The sequence below is a fragment of the Berghia stephanieae genome, chromosome 3 (genome assembly GCF_034508935.2).
Source record: "Berghia stephanieae isolate SIO BIC M18660-M18661 chromosome 3, UCSD_Bste_1.3, whole genome shotgun sequence".
Classification (NCBI taxonomy): domain Eukaryota; kingdom Metazoa; phylum Mollusca; class Gastropoda; order Nudibranchia; family Aeolidiidae; genus Berghia; species Berghia stephanieae.
This window is the reverse complement of record NC_088362.1, coordinates 57,333,387-57,352,588: the sequence shown is the minus strand read 5'-3', so window position 1 is coordinate 57,352,588 and position 19,202 is coordinate 57,333,387. Positions and strand designations below refer to the sequence as shown.

Here is a 19,202-nt window from a genome sequence, read left to right as displayed (position 1 = left end):
CAGAAACAGGAGATATAATTGGTCACTAAATTCAACCAAAAAATACATGAATGACAATTTTCACGACCTTTCGCATAGTCTGCTCCTTCTGTGTGGAATGCTCTTTCGGTGGAAACCAGACACCGTAATTCTGTCCTCCTTTAAATCCTCTTTGAAGACAGAGTATTTCCTTTCAGTCTTCTGTGAGCGATTTTATTGATGTAATTGAAAGATATATATGATCGCATATGCATATATGTATAAGCGCTTCTGAGCACTTTCGGTGGAAAGGGGCACTATAGAAATTACACATTATTATTATTATTATTGTAAGGCAAAGTTCTTAAAAAGTGTGTATGAAACAGTGCCACACAAAGCAGAGAGAAAAATACAAGAAAAAAATAATCCCACAAAATTAGCTGTCTTGACTGGGTATTGAACCTCAGACCTCCCGATAACACATACACAATAAATATATATACAAATGTATGAGCAAATAACTAAATAGGATGAGTCGACAAGTTCCCTGCAAATATTCCTAGGGTAATGTCTTACCTGGACTGGAGACATCAAACTGGAATCAACTGTATCTTCATCCTCGTCATCATCTGTAAATATGAAACAGCATATTCATCGAAAAGTAAGAACCTCACCAACACACAACAATAGTTATCCATGTTCTGTAAACCTTTGATGCTTGTTATTATTTGTTTTTCAAAGTTTTATAGTACTTGCGACTCAATTAAGTTAAATTGATAACATACATTTCTATTTCTGAGTAGAACAACTCTTACAGTTTTTCCTTTTAAAATTTGGTAAAATTTAGCCATTAAAATATTTATATATACCAATTAAATCTGTATGTACAGCAGATCTGTATTGTGACATTCATAGATAAAGTGCTTTGAACATGTTAAGTAGATATTGCGCAATATAAAAGCTCAAGTTCTTTTTTGTTTTGTTTTTTAAGATTAGAGAACCAGTTCTTGGCACATACTCACAAACTTTGTCCTGGTATGGAGAATATGCAAAACTTATGTGCAGCCCTGACAAATATCATAATTGCCTAACCATCTCAAACTATTTAAAAGAGGTGTTAGAAAAAACTTTTTTTTTTCCCACCCCATTTTAATTTGGTCACTTTAAAGGGCGGTTTGGGTCTTTTCTAAAAAAAATTTAATTACCTATATTGGGCGGTTTTAATCATTCTGTATCGTCAATATACGTTAAAAAACAACATTTATGGTGAAAAATTTTAATTAACTGTGTTGATACCCATTTTGCGATCTAATTTGGGGGTCTGACATCAAAAAATATAACAATCTTGTGGCAAACGTTCCACAAAAACTAATGAAGGAATGACCTCCATATTCTTCCCTCTTGTCAACATTGTACCATAGTGTGTCACCATAGAGAGATTTTACGGCTTTAGCTTATGGAATTTTTATTAGATCATTACAACGTTGAGAATCAAAATGTTATGACAATATTGATGTAAAAACTTCAGATTCAGGATTATAATTTAAAATTCACAAATCTTATCAAAAAAATCTCTCTATGGTGACATAATACATTATCTCTGTGATAAATGTGGAAATTTTCAGACAATTTCATTGAATAGATTCTGAGAAACGTTTGACACAGTTTTCCATACCCTTAGAAAACTGACATATTGAGAAAATAGCAACATGGCTTCCCGTTTTTCACACATTTCTTACTACCTGTACCATTTTCGACTGTGTTTTTCGTGCCTTTATAGACTAATTTAAGAATTTAGACTTCAATTATATTATTTCTAAGATAATAAAATATCATTTTCCACCAAAATCTCAAAATCAAATATTTGAAGGATTTTCGTAATAATTAGACCCAAACCTCCCTTTAAAGGAAAAAATAACACGGTGAAAAATTCAAACTTACCAAGGGCTCTCCTGGGCGATGATGTCAGGAGGATGGACTGGGTATTCTGTGTACAAAGTTTAAAAGTCAAAATAGAATGTCACAAGTATTTTTCTTATATCAAGGGAAAAAAGATGTCATGGTCACTAGCATAGTCGCCAACTTGTGAAAGAGCAAAAAAATGGACACCATAACACTAAATACCAGAGCTGCCTACTTGAAATTTCAAAAATTTCGTAGTTTCCAAGGGAAAAATAGAAAAATTAACTTTAAATAGCTTTAGAAATATACAATTTGCCCTCAGCATGATCCAAAAAAAAAAAATAATAACCGTTCAAAGTTTTGAATATAGGTTTTAAGGAACTAAACTTTCCTTCTCAAGCAGATTTATTGAGTCAAAGAGTTGAATGCAGTTCTGTATATGGAGCCAAACATTCGTATTTCTAGTAATTTTTCAGAGTACTAGGCAGGTAAGCAATATTGTCATGACTAAAAACAGTATTATGATTGGGCTACTATATGGCATAATCTAGATTTAGAGCTTTTTATGTTCCTTGTTTTCCTTGTAAACAAATACATAATCCTGGGACATACAAGACTCATTTCCATACATTAACAGTCCCATTTTTCTTTCTTAAATTTTTTTCTCAGGTTGCCAAATCAGGACAGTCCCAATTTTATCAGAAGAGTTGGCCGCTATGCACTAGTCATCATCATCATTGCCTTTTTCACCCTAGGTCAGGGTATAGGCCACAGACAAAGTTTCCATCCTTCTCTATCCTGAGCTAACTTTTTTATCTTGTACCATGTCTTATCACTTCTCTGTAGATCAGTTTCTTTAATTCTTCTCCATATTACCCATGGCCTTCCCCATGATCTTCTGCCCTAAGGGTTCCAGTCCAATATTTTCTTTGTTATATAGTGCACTAGTACTACAGAGAAAATGTCACAAATATCTTCCTTTCCTGAAAGCAATATGTGTTTGTGTTTTTAAGGGTTTTACAGCGCTTGCAACACATTTAGGTCATTTCAGCGCCGGTAAAAAGGAAGAAAATGGGATAGTCAAATATTTAAGATTTACGATTGAAAGCACATGAGAAAAAGTAAGACATATGGCTCAAATAGGGAACAGACGTAGATTCTAAGCGCACACTTTCAGTGTTCTTAGCTTGAGATCGCCTAAAAGTCTAACACAATCAAATGTTTACAAACCATTATATATTCGAAACAAAACAAAAAAAATATCAGTTCATAGCAAAAAGGTGATACAAGGGGATAAAATACCATCTCACTAAAACTATAACTATACATTTGACTGTTTCCCTCCCAGCTTAGGACTGCGGCCGGGGGCAGGACAAATCAAAATCAAAATCCCATTCCAAGACAAAGACAGAAAAGCAATGCAGAAAACAGATAAAGAGTGACAGAGGACACAATATAATAGTATGGTCATATGGAAATGAATGATGATGATGATTGATGAGCTCCCTTAATTCAGCTAGCCTTTAAAGGGAGAATGGAGGGTGAAATAATTTATTATTATTATTATTATTTTTAATTGACTCAACAATCTACTCACAAATGTTGAATTGGGTCCTGCCATCCCAGCACACGACCTTGACCTTTTGGGTCTTGGTGAGGCTCCAGTTTCTTCTACAGGTCGCTTTTTACTACAACTGTTAAGTAGAAATGAATGCAAGTCAATGTCAAAAAACAATTATCTTTAGTGTCAATGATTGGGCATGCATTTACAATGATTTCAATCTCTTGAAAACAATATCTACAGAGTAATCGCACTCTACATGATTAAAAATAACTATTTCTGTTAAATAAAATCTGATGTAAAACCTATTGGGTTAAAACAAATCACCACTAAAGAAAAACTTTTTACAAGCCGTTACATGGCAGACTAAATTTCTTTTAATTCATGTTTTTATCTGTTAATAGCTTCATAAGTTAAATGAAGCCACAGTGCCTGAGTAAAACTCTAAATACATTGCTGTTTCTGCTTTCCTAGTGAAGATACAATGTTAGGCTGAAATCAATCATCACCTTTGATAAGCCAACCTTATTCTCCAAAAACCATCACACTATATGTAATGTTTGGATACTAATATGTAAGTAATATGTATTTTGATTCAATATTTAATTTTGACTACCTGTGTTCCTAACATATTTCATTATCTGTAAAGAGCTTTTGTATGGTTCACGGAAAACGATAAACAAATGTCATTTATTGATATCATTATTATTATATACAGACCTCAAACCTGTAAATACTGGAAATCAGAATTTTATTGAATCTCTGTTGCTCTGTGATTGAGTTTGGGGTTTTTTTGTGTGTGTTTTTAAAAATCTAAATCTGCATGGAAAAATCTGAATTTGGCCAAGTTTGGCCTCAAGAAAATCTGTGCATACCAATCTTATCGGTATGAATGACAGGTCTGTGAGTGGAACCTTGATAAGATCTTACCGTATTCCATTGGCTGTCTTGATTGCAGGGGATCCAGCCACCACCTCATCATAAGTACCACAAGGTAAAGACTCAGCACCCGGATTCTTTCTCATGCGAGAACGAGTAGTTCTCATGCCGCCCGCTAGCTCGGGTGACAGTACAGCTGGTGGTGCCCTCTGCACATTGGACACGACGCTGACATCTCTGAAGCCAAGAAGGAGTAAAAAATTACATTTAAAAATTTGGGTTTTGAAACAAAGACAAAAAAAAAAAAAGAAAGAAATTTTTAAAAATTATTGATAAATATTGTTTTGTAATCAATGAAAAACATAGTAGACGGCAGATTCCGGCATTTATTCAACTGACAATTAAAATACCTTGTAAAATTACTTGTCAAACCACTACTCAGCTTTACCACTTTAAATAAAATCAAAAATTGAAAACATTCCTACCTGACACTGCTCTCTGTAGCATCTTTATTAAGTTCGGTGGGCTTCTCACGAGTTCTAGTTCTTGTCCTCACAGTCTCTTCTGGCTTCTCCTCTTCCTGTTGGTTTTTGGCCCGGGCTCTAGTCCTAGTCGTACGTGGAAGCTGCTGTTCTTCCTCTTTAGACTGTTGATCTGCAACATCTTCTTTTGAAGACATTAATTTCAATTCAGTGTAAGAAGAAGTAGAAGTAGACGAACAAGATGGAGAATTCTTCACACTCGTCTCCATTGACGATTTATTTGCCTGTATAGCTCGAGCTCTGGTGCGAGTTGTTCGTAGAGGGCCGGGTTCTTCGGGTAATTCTTTGGTGATATTCTGGTCATTGTCATTATCAGTTGCCACTGTTGAACTATTAGTTGAACTTTTCTCCTCACTAACCTGCGTATCAGAGTTGGAATCTTCAACTGAAGACGAAGTAGTTTTGGTTTGGATCATCTCATAGTCAACCAAATCCTCTTTTCCATCGGCTGATAAGTCGTAGACTTCTGTGATGACAGTGTGAGTCACATCTAGTCCTTCGTCCACATCTTCCTCTATCCTCTCGTTGTTGCTAACAAAGTCTTTTGCATTCTCCAAATTTTCTCCAGCAGCAATTTGCTGGTCATCATCACAGCTTTTGGGTGACATCATAGAGGATGCAGACGACAAGGCACTGTCCAGACTAGAACGATTTTTTCCCTTCTTTACAACCTCATTCGGCAGTGGGATATTTTCACTATGTTCATGTTCTTCGGGTTGATGGACAATTTCTGCTGGTTTCTGTATGGATAAATATTGAAATGTTTGGAAAAGTCATCAGAGTATACTAAAGGAGGAATGAATACCACAAAAGCAAAATGAGCCAACAATCAAGCCTGTCAAAGGGGGTTTTGCAAGTGGAAATTGACATCCGTGGTCGAATCAGTTTGTTGCCAAACAAAATTTAGCCTTTTCCAAAAATTAAAGTTCATAAAATGCAAAGAGACCCAATCTCAGTCTTGGGTGCCACTGCCAAAAATTTCTGACCCTGAAAATTAGACTGTCTGAAATCTCATCCCTGAAGAATTGGCTAAGATTTGCTTGCATGTGTAATCTATTATGCTTGTCCTTTAGTCTTTTCCATCTTCATGCAGATTTATTTATCTAATGATTTACAAGGTTCCCAGGGCTCCTTTGAAAAAAACAAAAAATCAGACCCACTCCAGATCCTATAAAATTATTTTCCACACCCAAACTGATACAAACTCGACATGCATGAGGTAATAAATTTTCTCAAAGGATTTACCATAGCTGCCAACTTTTCAAAATGCAAAAACGTATTATTATACGCGGTGTGGCGCCAACGCCCAATTCATGTCTTAAAATGGCATATTTATTAATGTACTTAAGTACTAGAATGGTCAGAACTGTAATACTAAGAGAAGCTTACCTTTATCATCATACTGGGTAGGCATAAGTGATGGGGAGGTGGTGACAGAAGCAGATTACTGAGGCTTGGGCTTAACAGAGAAAATTTTCTCCCAAGATAATTTTTATCAGATTTTCTTCTTTTTTTTTCTGGCTTTTTTTTCTTTTTCTGGATTGGCCAAATCGTACTAAGTACGATTTTATCGTACTGGTTGGCAGCTATGGGTTACATTAGACAAACACTTTCAATAAATAGGTTTATCTTTTCAATTAAATTCCATCAAAGAGAAAATTACCTTTGCTAAGGCAAGCTTGGATCTTGTTGGCTTGGGGTGTTGGGCGGCTTGCTGTAACAAAGGAACAGTTTATAAAGTACATTTACATCGCCCACTTTCTTATACATAGGATATAATCTCCATTCAGGTAAGTAAAGCAAATATACAAACATGCCCAACATTACAGGTGGAATCCTGATAAAGCCAAGAGTACCGAGCCTGAAAGATTGGTTGACTTTATCCATTATTATAATGGAGCACATTTAAATCAAGAAAAGAACAATTGGGACCAGCAAGAGATGTTTACTCAAAGCAAGGTGGACTTTATGAATCCATTATTAATGGAGCACATTTAAATAAAGAAAAGGAAATTTAGGACCAACAAGAGATGTTGACTTAAAGCTGAAGTTGACTTTATGCAGATTCCACTGTACTTCAAGATACCACTTTTTACCATTTCAATGAACTTTGAAAAATCTCTGTTGCACCTAGGACCAATACCAGCTGACTAGTTCCACTCCTTTGTGAAATGAGTGCTCTACCTGGAGACGAAATGAATGGGATCCCCAACCATGAATGTGCCCTCAACACATACCATCCTTATCTGCCTAACAACAGACAACACTAAGCCACTTTATTGTCCATTTTTGTTGAATTGAAATTCTAGAATAAATTTAAAGGGAAAAAATCTTTTTTTTTTTTAATAGTGGAAGCCATCAACTTACTTCTGAACGTGATTTTGAAATTCTGAAACTCCTTGAAGATCTTGACCGTCTCGCTGCTGCTTTGGAAGACATTTTAGATGGACAAGGACTTGTAGCTGGTGATGATGGCCGTTTCCCAAGGCATACGATAGGCTGAGGTGATGATTTTGCCAAGCTAGAAATAGTGGCGGCAGCAAAGTTTCTGTTGGCGCTATTAGGTGTTTGCACCCGGGCTGTTTTTGCAGGACTTTTAGTTTTTTTATTAAGCATTGTTTCGTAGGCTCTGGCTCTATCGCGTACACTTGGGCTCTTGTCTGAGCCTTCTTCGAAACCAACATGAGGGGCGACAGCTTTGACTTTTGATGGTGCAGTACAGTCAGCAAGACCAGTTGATACTAATTTAGATTCTGTTTCTGTCATGATGTTGTTCTCAATATCGTCATCCCTACTGACCGGTTTCTCTTCTATTGGAGAAGCTAGAACTTGTGCTTTTGATGCACGCAGTCCAGCTTTACGTGTAGAGGCAGTGTTTGAAGCTGTTGTCCTTTTTTTATATGATCGTTTGGGTTTTACAACGGGGGAGGTTGTGGTGTTTTTACAAGAACGTTTGGGTCTTCCTTTAGGACTGTCTGTTATGGCTGTAACTTGACTGTAGAGAAAAATGTTTGAAAATATATGAAAATAAACCATGATGTCCCAAATTAATAATTAATTAACTGCACACTTATATGTGACAGAAGGAATAGAGAAATGCAATCACAAGCATCAGAATCACACACACAAAAAAGCAATATACAAAAAGAAATAAAAATGACTAAATAAATACTTCAATAAAGACATTCACTTACATAATTTAACAACAAGCTAAAAATGACTTGAATGTGAATTGTATTAAGGAAAAAGAAAAGAGGGTTTCAGGACTAGTAAGTTAAAAACAAGAAAATAAAGAGGAAAAAAGGTTCAAATCTTTTTTAATTTAATGTTTTGACTAAATATCTGTGAAATTGATGAAGTGGGAGGTTATACTTAGGAACTCACTTCGTGTCGGAATTTGTATCTTCAGACTTGGATTCCATTTGGTCATCACTACTTTCATTTTCCTGAACAACATTGAGTCGGGCTTTTGCTCGGTTCCTCACAGACGGAGTCTTGGGTAACATCGTTAGTTTAGTGGTGCTGTGAAAGAAAAAATAAATAAAAGGAAAAACAAAAATAAAGAAATAAATAATTCATAAATCATTGCTGATGAGCAATCTTGTGCAGATACCTTAATCCCCAAAGAGATTATGATAATATGATGTTTTTTGGGGGGGGTTTTGTTTGTTTTTTAGTTTGATTCAATATCTGTAAGAGGTATATGATTAACAAAAAATAAAAATAAAAGAAAGAAACCTTACAATACCACCCCTCCCATCAACCTCTCTTATTGCCAACTTAATTAAAACCTCTGCATACCACTTCATGGCACTGATCCAAAGAGGAGGGGGGAGGGGATGAGGAGGAGGGGGAGGGGAGGAGGAGGGGGGAGAGGAGGGGAAGGAGAAAATCAAAGAACACCATTGACTTACGTTGTGCCTAACAGATTATTTTCAATTTCTTCTGGAATCTCTTTCAGCCAAACTAAGTATTTTTCCTCAAAGGCCTTAAGCCTACTAGTGATAATGGTATGTGCACTGCCATCGCTGTCTTCATTCATGAGACAACTGATTGCTGTGGAGAAATGAACTCCCCAGTCTGGGTTTGAGGTAGCCATCTTGGTCATTGATTGGATTTTCCTAATTGAAAAGGATAAGATGGCAATCTGAAATGGTAAAAGTAAAAGAAAAGTAAGTAAATTGGGAGAATTAACCAAAGCAAGCCACAAAATGTTGATCAGGGACCCTTTGTAAAGCGCTTTGAGCATCTTTAGTGGTTATTGCGCTGTATAAAACCTCAATATAAATATAAAATTATGATAACCTTCACTTCATCACGTTAACATGTTAACTTCATGTTGATAAAACAATATACAGTGGAATCTGCATAAATTCGACATAAATTCAAATAAAGTCAACTTCTCCTTAACTCACTCAATCCTAGAGATTTTTGCTACTTTTCAAAATTGGAAAAAATGCATTAAAAATTTAAAATGAGCAAGTACATATATAGTTTTATTCAACTCTCATTAACATGCAAATGACTAAAAACAATAGCTTTGATACTACGCCTATAATTTGTCTCATAAAAATGTAATAAATAGGCATGGGGTAAAAGTAACCCGGGTAAACTACGGATATAGTCGGTGTTAGGGTTGAGTGAGTTAAAGTCAACACTTCTTGTTTGTCCCAAATGTTCTGTTATTTAATATCTAAGCATGTTCCTTTGATACTGAATATAGTCAACCTTCCTTCAAGTCAATCAATATTTCTGGTCTGTTGGTGTTAACTTTAGGGGGTTCCGATAGCTCATCTGGTAGACCACTCACTTCATATGCAAAGGGACCAAGATCGATCCAGGGTGCAGTCGAGATTTTTTTTTCTGACCCTCCTGTCCACCCAGCAGTCAATTGGGTTGTTGAGTCTTGTTATATTTGGCGGAAAGTACTTTGAGATAGACTAGCATCTTATCCAAAGGATACCAAGAAAACAGCTATTGTACGTTTCACGGTATAGAAACCGGGATAAACCTCGGCTCCATGGGCCAAATGGCTCTGAAGAAGTGTTAACTTTATCAGGATTCCAAAGTAATTAACCAATTCGAAGCTAAATAAATAAAAAAGAAAGTAAATTTGCAACATCAGTATGTTTGATTGATAACACAAAACAAATTGTAAGTAAATACCCTTATCAAAAGCACATCCTGAGTATCTTATCAAGGACACAACTTCAGGAGCAGAATTTTCCACAACCACTGTCATCCATCTGGCCACTGACCATGCTTAATATTACTTTTCTTTTGTGACAAGACATTACACTGAACCGCTCAGCCAAACCATATGATTATGATATAATAATGTTCTTCAATCAGACATGAAGCTATTGTGGTTAAAAGTAAAATTAAACGTAAAAGTAATCTAGAAAGACCTGGGTTCAAATCTAACTCAAATCAGTAACATAACTCCTCCCTTTTTGTTTTTGATCATTAGAATTATAATCATCATCAACAATTTTAGCCATGCCAATGCCAACTTGTCTCTTCACATTTACATGAGGTAACTATCAAAAAGGCCGGCTCTATTTCTCCAAACATTTGGGAAAATAAACCTGAACTGCATTTCTCCAAACACTCGGGAAATAAATTTGAATTCTGTTTCTCTGAACGATCCAGGAAATAAACTTGAATTCTTATTCAACTTCTCATGGCACCAATCTCTCGCAAATAGGTAACTACAAAAATCTCGAGAAAAGAAACCTTTCAGAAAAATAGTTTATTTACCCCAGCGTTCTGAGAAATAGTCACTTCGTATTAATATTAAAAAAGTGGTCTTTGACTTTGAAAAAAAAAGTAAATAATATTGAATGGAAGCCACCAGGTTTCCCCTTAGACTTTGTCAGCAAAACACGATTTAAATTAAAATCAAAGTGTTTCTTCAGTTTCAATCATTCAATCAAATCATTGTCTAAGTCTAAATAGATAGTCTAAATCTAAATCTAAAGTTAAAGACAGGACTAGGGCTATGGGGGAAGGGCAGGGGTGACATTCTCATGAAACTGAAACGTCAATTTCGTTAATTAAATTGAAGCTTCCATTCCTTTTGACTATTGTTATCCATTTCTTCGAGCTGCAACTGCAAGCAGCAACAAAAAAGTAGAGACTGGAGAAAGTCAATTTTTATCAGCTCATCATCAGTCATCGTATTTTGAAAGAATTTTTAGTCGTAATTGACCGTAAACAATAACAAATTCCAAAAGCAGTAAAAAAAATATGTGTAAAATGGCTCCCTGTCAATGCTCTGACTCTGACAATAACGCAGTTTCTAACTAATAATAATAACTAACCGCGGATGATAAATAAGTGCATTTGGGTAAATACAACTGAACTGAAAACTAACGAGTTGTGCCTGTGCTGTAGTAATGACGATGTGGGTGAGGGTGTTGTTGAGACTGAGAGCTTATGCCATAAAAATGTTTTTAGTCTTTTAGCAGTACAAAGTAGGTACATATAGGATAAACGCACAAACCTTATACACCAATCATAATATTAATTTCTTCTTTGTCGATCCCTGAAAAAGAAACTAAACTTGATAAATTTCAAATACAACGCCGGAAGTTGCTAGTTGCCGGGGGTTCGTGACATGAGCCAATCATGTTTTGTTTTCTAATTTCAAGAACTGTCTCACAACACAAGAAGTGTAATCAAAAAAATTTTTATTCTCTATTGTCTTCTGGCACTTTTCTATTCACTTCATATCTTGTTGTTACCAACATAAGTGCCTGTTCCACTCACTTTTCTGAATTAAAAATTCACCCCATACACCGGAGCATACTCAATGTCTCAATCATTTCTATGTTATATGTTTGTGTTGAGAATATTGGCTATTAAGCTTAACTGCTGGTCAAAATTATTCGCGATGGTGGTGTACGAACGAATCGGCGGTCTCAAGAAGTGGGTGAGAGAGGGATCTAGTAATGACTTTGGGTTTGAAACGAATATTTTTGTGTTCGTGGATAGCTCACACGGTAGAGCCACGCTCTCACCTGCCAGGCGGAGTTGTCGTACCAATAAGGTCGCAGGTTCAAACCCCACCACCGCCGCGAAAAAAATTTTATTCTCTATTGTCTTCTGGCACTTTTCTATTCACTTCATATCTTGTAATCAATGCTTAAGAAGTATTATCTGAGAATTGTATTATCATTTTTCATCCTCACCACCACCACCACCACTAACACCACCACCACCACCACCACCATCATCAACATCATCATCATCATTGTCGACATCATAATAGTTGTACTAGAGTAATAGTAATAACAATGTGAAATTGAATGTAAGCTTCAATTTAATTACGAAAACAGATATTTATCAACATTGTCTTCTGGCACTTTCCTACTCACTTTATCTCATGACAGTAAGGCGAGAAAACCTTTCCGTATTCATGAACTTCTCTGAAATCTCCGGACTGCCTCGTCTCGATGCAGCGTTCAATGCGGCTATGTGGTCTAGTGATATGACACTCGCCTTTGGACCCGGAGCGGAATTACGCGAAGGCTGCACCGGAGTGTGAGGCAGACACAATTGCCAAGAACATTAAGAACCGTAGCAAACGGTATCAGGCTTTTGAGCGCGGTGTCCGAAAGGCGTACCGTACGATTTTGGACTCTTTACCTGCGGAGGAGTCGGCCTGGACGGCCCCTTTCAGTCCCCGAGAAGTGGGTGCAGCCATTAGCGATGTGAAGAACGGCAAAGCAGCAGGGATAGATGGTGTATATCCCGATATGGTGACGCATCTGGGCCCCAGGGCACGGGCCTGACTGGCAGAGGCAATGTCCGACGTCCTTGCAAAAGGAAAGCTTCCACAAGTGTGGAAGCATGCGAAGATAGTTGCCATCCTGAAGCCCGGGAAACCGGCGAAGGAGGCCGACAGTTACAGACCCATATCTCTGCTGAGCTGTCTTTACAAATTGTTGGAGCGTATTAAACCGATGGGGGTCGGTCCTAGACGCTGCCCTGCCACCCGAGCAGGCGGGCTTCAGGGAAGGGAGGTGCACCACGGAGCAGGTCATTGCCCTTACAGAGCATAATATTGAGCATGGGTTCGAGAGAAAACAGCAAACAGGTGCTGTCTTTATAAACCTATCAGCGGCGTACGATACGGTCTGGTGCGAAGGGTTGATGCTCAAACTAGCAAAAATCATAAGGTGCAAAAAGACCTTGAAGTTGTTCTCTTCGATCTTAGGGAAAGGCAATTCCACGTCGCGCTGGGAGACGCCACGAGCAAAGTAAGGAAATTGAAGAATGGGGTCCCTCAGGGGTCGGTACTTGCGCCAATGTTGTTTAACGTTTACATTAGCAATATGCCGAACACTTCCTCCCTGAGGCTGGGATACGCGGACGACTGGGCACTTGTTACTCAGAATAAAGTGTGGACCCGTCTCGAGAGCGTACTCAGCGAGGACGTCACCAGACTCAAATCCTACTTCGACAAGTGGTACCTGAAGATGAACACTTCAAAAACCGTGGCCACTGCATTTCACCTATGCAGTGCTTGGCACACCCACAAACTGAATGTCATAGTCGGGGACCAGCCACTCCCATATGAGCCGCATCCAAAATATTTAGGGGTGACGTTGGATTGCAGCCTTACCTATCGGGTGCACCTCGAAGGGGTTGCCCGGAAGATAGAGAAGCGGTGCAGTCTTCTGAGGAAGCTGGCGGGATCGACTTGGGGCGCTAGCCAAGCGCTCCTGAGAACGTCCGCCTTGGCACTATGCTATTCCACCGCGGAGTATTGCGCTCCAGTGTGGGGTAGAAGCAGAAACGTTGAGAAGCTGGATGTAAAACTTCGCAAGTCGATGCACATAGTGTCAGGAACGCTAGCAGCGACTCCTAGAGAATGGGGCCCGATAATGGCAGCGATCCAGCCCCCCGATGTCCGGAGGGAGACGATTACGGGAAACGGGCTGAGTAAGATCAAAGAGAGAGGGAATGGGGATACCCCTCTGATGCGCATAATGGACGGCGCCCCCGTTTCGAGCCGAAATAAGTCCCGGCAACCCTTGTACGCAGAATTCCTGACTACGTCTAGAGCTGCACATACGAGATGGAAGTCGGTTTGGACAAATTCAATCCCTCGTGGGGGCGGGGACGTTACCTCCTCTAAGCTTGGTGAGAAGTTGCCAGGCTTTGATACCAGTAAGAGGAGACACTGGGTGACGGCGAATCGGCTTCGGTCGAGGAGCTGCCTCACGGCCAGTGCGCTTCATCGGTGGGGTCTTTCTGACTGTCCAACATGTACCCGCTGTGGGCAAGAACCTGAGACGGCAGAGCATCTAGTCGAACGGTGTGTTGTGACGATGCTACCCGGCGGGTTTGCGACGGTGCACGAGTGCGGACCAGACTTTGCTGATTGGGTCGATCGTCATAACATAGTAGTGTGAAAACCATAAGAGGCTGCTGCCTTTGGGTCTGAAGGTCCTGAATTCGCATCCCGCTCTGATCGGCGCATAGTTGGGTCATTGGAAAACGCTTGTTACTCACATTCTCTCACCGTACTCAGGTGTAAACAGTGTTGTCTCCGTCTGAAAATTTGTAATACCGCCTTACAGGCGCCATGTCTTGTACTACATGTTAAGTGTTGCTGTTGGCAAGGGAGCCTTTGTAAAGTACTTTGAGCACGTTTAGTGGATATTGTGCTATATAAAAAGCTCAAGTTAAGAAAATAAAAAAGCTGACCAGCCCATGGAACTTGAAGTCAGTCTTACAATTACGTCCTCTTTCGAAGATAGGCGAGCTTACCATAAGGGCCGCTGGGATTTCACTCGGCTCGTACTTTAGGCACCGCCCATTATGCGCCAGAAAAAGATAATACTCAGATCTATATCTCCCTGGGTAATAGTCTCCCTCCGGATATTAAGGGGGTGGGGGTTTCTAGCCGAGTTCCATTATGAAGAAGCAATACTAAGCTGTGATGAAACAGTATAAGAGCGTCCATCCTTAGGCGTATTTGGTCAGGTGGTGTTGAGCGCAGTCAGGTACCGGCTGGGTGACAATGATCGCAAAAACTCTGGCGCCGGTACTATGCCTTTGAATAAGGCGCTTCTCTCGCCCCACTTGACTCGGGTGTGAATGAGTATAACTGCCTGACTTTAGGCATTAACGGATATTGTAAAAACCTTCGTCTTGTCAATAAGTCGCACCTCCGTGCATTGAAGATAATCACGACTGTGAGTGTGCGGTGAGGACAAACTGAAGTACCTATAATAGTCTCCCTCCGGATATTAAGGGGGTGGGGGTTTCTAGCCGAGTTCCATTATGAAGAAGCAATACTAAGCTGTGATGAAACAGTATAAGAGCGTCCATCCTTAGGCGTATTTGGTCAGGTGGTGTTGAGCGCAGTCAGGTACCGGCTGGGTGACAATGATCGCAAAAACTCTGGCGCCGGTACTATGCCTTTGAATAAGGCGCTTCTCTCGCCCCACTTGACTCGGGTGTGAATGAGTATAACTGCCTGACTTTAGGCATTAACGGATATTGTAAAAACCTTCGTCTTGTCAATAAGTCGCAACTCCGTGCATTGAAGATAATCACGACTGTGAGTGTGCGGTGAGGACAAACTGAAGTACCTAAGCCTAAGCCTTCATTTTGATTTTATCGATTTCTCAGTCAAATTCAATTTGACCATTATTTTTTTGTTATATTTAAGTTTTCGGGAGAGAATTCCATGTTTGGCTGGTGCTTTGGAAAAAAAAACAAACGAGTTGAGATGAGCATTAAATCGTGACTGCGGGACCTGGTATGAGTGCTGTTTTCTTTCGGTTTTGAGTAAGGCTATCAATAGGATTCAATAGTCGTAACGTCACTTCCTTCATAATGACGCATGGTAACTTAGCAACACTGGCACTAAACTATCGGAACAATGGCGGACGCCCGTATGAAATATTTCTCCGGCGGGCATAAAAGCGTATCCAGAGGGGAAAAAAACATAAATTTGATCATGTTTTGACTTTTACACATTCTGGTCTCAAGACATATGAATAGTTCTAGCCAGCTTGAAGAATAAAAAGTAATGATTTTCTTTGTTTAGAACCAAGATGGTCGCCGTTGCCGGGCGGCGTGACATCAGACTACTGAATCCAATTGGGATTGTTGTCAGTAACTGGCGGGCCTTAAAGAGGACTTTGCCTTTTTGGATTGTGCGTCTTTCATGTAATGGCGACCAGTTTAGGCTCGTACTGGAACATTCAAATTGGGTAACTATCGATTGGCTTGTAGGTAGTGAAAACTTGGTTGCATTTGGTCTGTTGGGGTAACAACTGGATAAGATTGAACGAGAGAAGGGACAAGCATAAACTGAAGAGCTTCTTTACAGGTATAGTATGCCAAACAGCCATCCAAATCAAAACCATCAACAACAAAAAATAAAACAAAAAACAAGAAAGGAGCACTGCTATCGGCTACCCCTCTCCCTAGTGAATGCACACAAAATATGTTTGACCGATAAATATCCAGAATGTGTGCAAAAAAAAAAAAAGAGCCTTATGTCTCCATGAATATTTATATTTTTTGTTTGTTTGTTTAACACAGCTTCATGAGTTTTTTTTAATCAAAAAAAAAAAAAAAGAGAGCTATCCCAATGAAGTTTACTTATCGTGTCTAGAATAACTTACCATCTCTGATAATCCGTAAACATTTGAGCTGTTTAGATCAGCACTGATATGAACGATCTCAATGGATTTCCATTTACTGGATCCTGTGCTATATAAAAGCTCTTGTTATTTATTTATTAATTATTATCAGCCGATAGTAAGAATTGTATCCGAAGTATACTGAAACTGAATGATGATAAGACTACAGAGCTGCTGTATGTTGGGAACAGGAAGTTGAAAAGTGAAACAGATTTGAAGCTGGGGGATGCCTCCATTCAGATTGTTGATAAAGTGAAAAACCTTGGCACATTCTGACTCTGGACTGTCGATGGAGCATCAGGTTAATAATTTGGTAAGATCTCTCTTTTTTCCAACTAAAAAAGACTGCTTCCATTAGACGGTTCATATCTGAGGATGTGACCAAACACCTGGTTGTGTCCCTCGTACTATCGAAATTGGATTATTGCAATGCTCTGTTGTTTGGCGTTTCACAATATAATCTGAGACGTTTTCAGATTGTCCAAAACAGCGCTGTCAGACATGAAACGTAGGTGCGATTCTGCCAGACCCCTGCTTCATGACCTGCATTGGCTGCCTGTTCAGAAAAGGATTCAATTCAAAGCTTGTGTTTTAGTGCATTGTTGTCTTGAAGGTACTGCCCCTTCCTACATTTCGGAACTAATTGAAAGATATTCAAAACCCCGCCCCTTACCTCGGCCAGTGATTCCACCAAACTAGTTGTCCCTCGAATATGGAAAAAATTTCAGACCCTCTGTTTGGAACGCCTTACTACAGAGCATTCGTGAAAAAGAATCTTTGTCTATTTTTAAACGTTCGCTTAAAACATGTTTCGTCTTTAGTAGATGGTATGAAAAGCAAGATAGGTCTGTCTGTTTTCTATTGTGTGTCTGTGTGTATGCTTGTGTGTGTGAATGAGTATGTTTCAGCCAAAGTAATTTGTAATTTAAGCGCTTAGAGTCTGGTGTCTCGGAGTTATAGCGCTATATGTTTTCAGCATTATTATTATTATTATCATCTAAATGTGTTCAATTTATAGTGGATAAAGTCAAACTTGCTTAAAGTCAACCGCTGAGTTTGTCTTAGTCACTAAGGGGTTTACGGCGCTTGCGACACATTTAAGTAAGCGCTCGTAAAAAAGGAAGAAAAATGAGGTAGTGAAAGATTTCTGGAATTACAAGTAAAGGTAGGCTACCCAATAAAAAGTAAGACAAAGAAGACTGGTTCAAATAGGGAATAGATGTAGATTCTTCCAAGAGCGCACTATCACTATCAGTGTACTTAGTTTGAGATCACCGAAAAGTTTCATCCAGACACCAGCACAGGATCCCACCAAGAGAAATACGCTCAAATGTGTACAGAACATATTCAAAAACATAACAGAGAGATGATTAACAAGGGGGAAAAAGTCATCTCCCAAAACTAATAATATTTGACTGTTTCCCTCTCAGCTAAGGACTCTGGCAAAGGCCAGGACAAAATCAAGTAATCCCATTCCAAGACAGATACAGAAAGCAACTCAGAAAACTGATATAAGGGGATAGAAGACACAGCAAATGACTTCTTGTCCCCATTAGAGGTCAAAGACCCCACCCAATCCGCTGAGTTTTGACAACGGATCTATGAATGGATGCTGTCGGAAACATTAATTTCTTCATCAAATCCTAATCGAGGCTAGTCGTCTTATTTGGTAGATTTACCTAAAGGTCATTAACTTGTTAAGACGTCTTGGGTTCAATAAATTATGACAAATTGGGGGTGATTTTCATTCACGTATGGTAAAATATTTTTGTCCAACAATTTGTCATGGTGCAGAACTATTGATTGAATTAGTGTTCCGACTGATAGAATTCAAACCAGTTAATGAAATTTAAGAAATTTAAATAATATATAGAAAATAAGCGTCTCTTTCAGATTCAATATTTGACAAAAAAAATATATCACCACCCAAAACTAACACTATACATTTGACTGTTTCTCTTTCAGCCAAGGACTCTGGCAAGGGCCAGGACAAAACCAAGTAATCCCATTCCAAGACATAGACAGGAAGCAACTCAGAAACCAAATATAGGGGGAAGACATAGCAAGTGACCTCCTGCCCACCATGGGAGGTCAAAAGACACCACCCTGGCTCACAGTGCGAGTCAAACTCGAAAAGGTCCATCCACGAACAATACATCCATAAATTTGACCTCTTTCTATAACTCTAGTGATCTGACAAGGGAATATTTATGTAAATATCAAATTAAGAAATTAAGGAGCAGGCACCTGTGTAAGATAAAGAACTGAACAAGTGTGTATGAAAGGTGCCAAAGCAAGAAAGAAAAATACAAGAAAAAAACTATCCCAAAAAACCAGTTGACCTCGACTGGGGATCGATCCCCAGTTGAGGTCGACATGATTTTTTGGGATGTTTTTTTTCTTGTATTTTTCTTTCTTGCTTGTCAGGCACCTTTCATAAACACTTGTTCAGAACATTTTTGTTCTTTTTAAAAGCGTTTTATAGCGGTTGCAACACTTGTATGTCATTTCAGCGCCTATATAAAAGACAATAGAATATAGTCAAACTATTAAGACCAAGCTAGCAAGCACATGATAACTATAACAAAGATATCAAGAGAGGTCAGAAGTATATCAATAAGCATTCCCTCCTTAGTCTCGTCTGAAACCACCTCAAAGTTCCATATTAACTCACTCAATCCTACAGATTTT

The 19,202-nt window shown here is 38.8% G+C and overlaps 1 protein-coding gene across 4 annotated transcripts in view; it reads right to left on the bottom strand.

Moving 5' to 3' along the window:
• Positions 1 to 11,655, bottom strand: part of LOC144968066 (uncharacterized) — a 33,258-nt gene extending 21,603 nt beyond the window's left edge. For 2 of the 4 annotated variants that reach the window (XR_013644502.1, XM_078906037.1), the window contains exons 1-10: positions 11,348 to 11,655; positions 8,757 to 8,989; positions 8,227 to 8,364; positions 7,210 to 7,837; positions 6,506 to 6,556; positions 4,786 to 5,582; positions 4,352 to 4,537; positions 3,458 to 3,554; positions 1,900 to 1,945; positions 535 to 587 (exon numbers count right to left, since the gene is read on the bottom strand). Coding sequence is in view for 3 of the 4 variants with exons in the window: in XM_078906037.1 (XP_078762163.1) it covers positions 535 to 587; positions 1,900 to 1,945; positions 3,458 to 3,554; positions 4,352 to 4,537; positions 4,786 to 5,582; positions 6,506 to 6,556; positions 7,210 to 7,837; positions 8,227 to 8,364; positions 8,757 to 8,950 (2,190 nt within the window). In the remaining variant the exon portion in view is untranslated. The remainder of the gene's footprint in view (positions 1 to 534; positions 588 to 1,899; positions 1,946 to 3,457; positions 3,555 to 4,351; positions 4,538 to 4,785; positions 5,583 to 6,505; positions 6,557 to 7,209; positions 7,838 to 8,226; positions 8,365 to 8,756; positions 8,990 to 11,347) is intronic. The other 2 variants (XM_078906036.1, XM_078906038.1) reach the window with 2 other exon arrangements.
• Between the last annotated feature and the right edge of the window lie 7,547 nt (positions 11,656 to 19,202).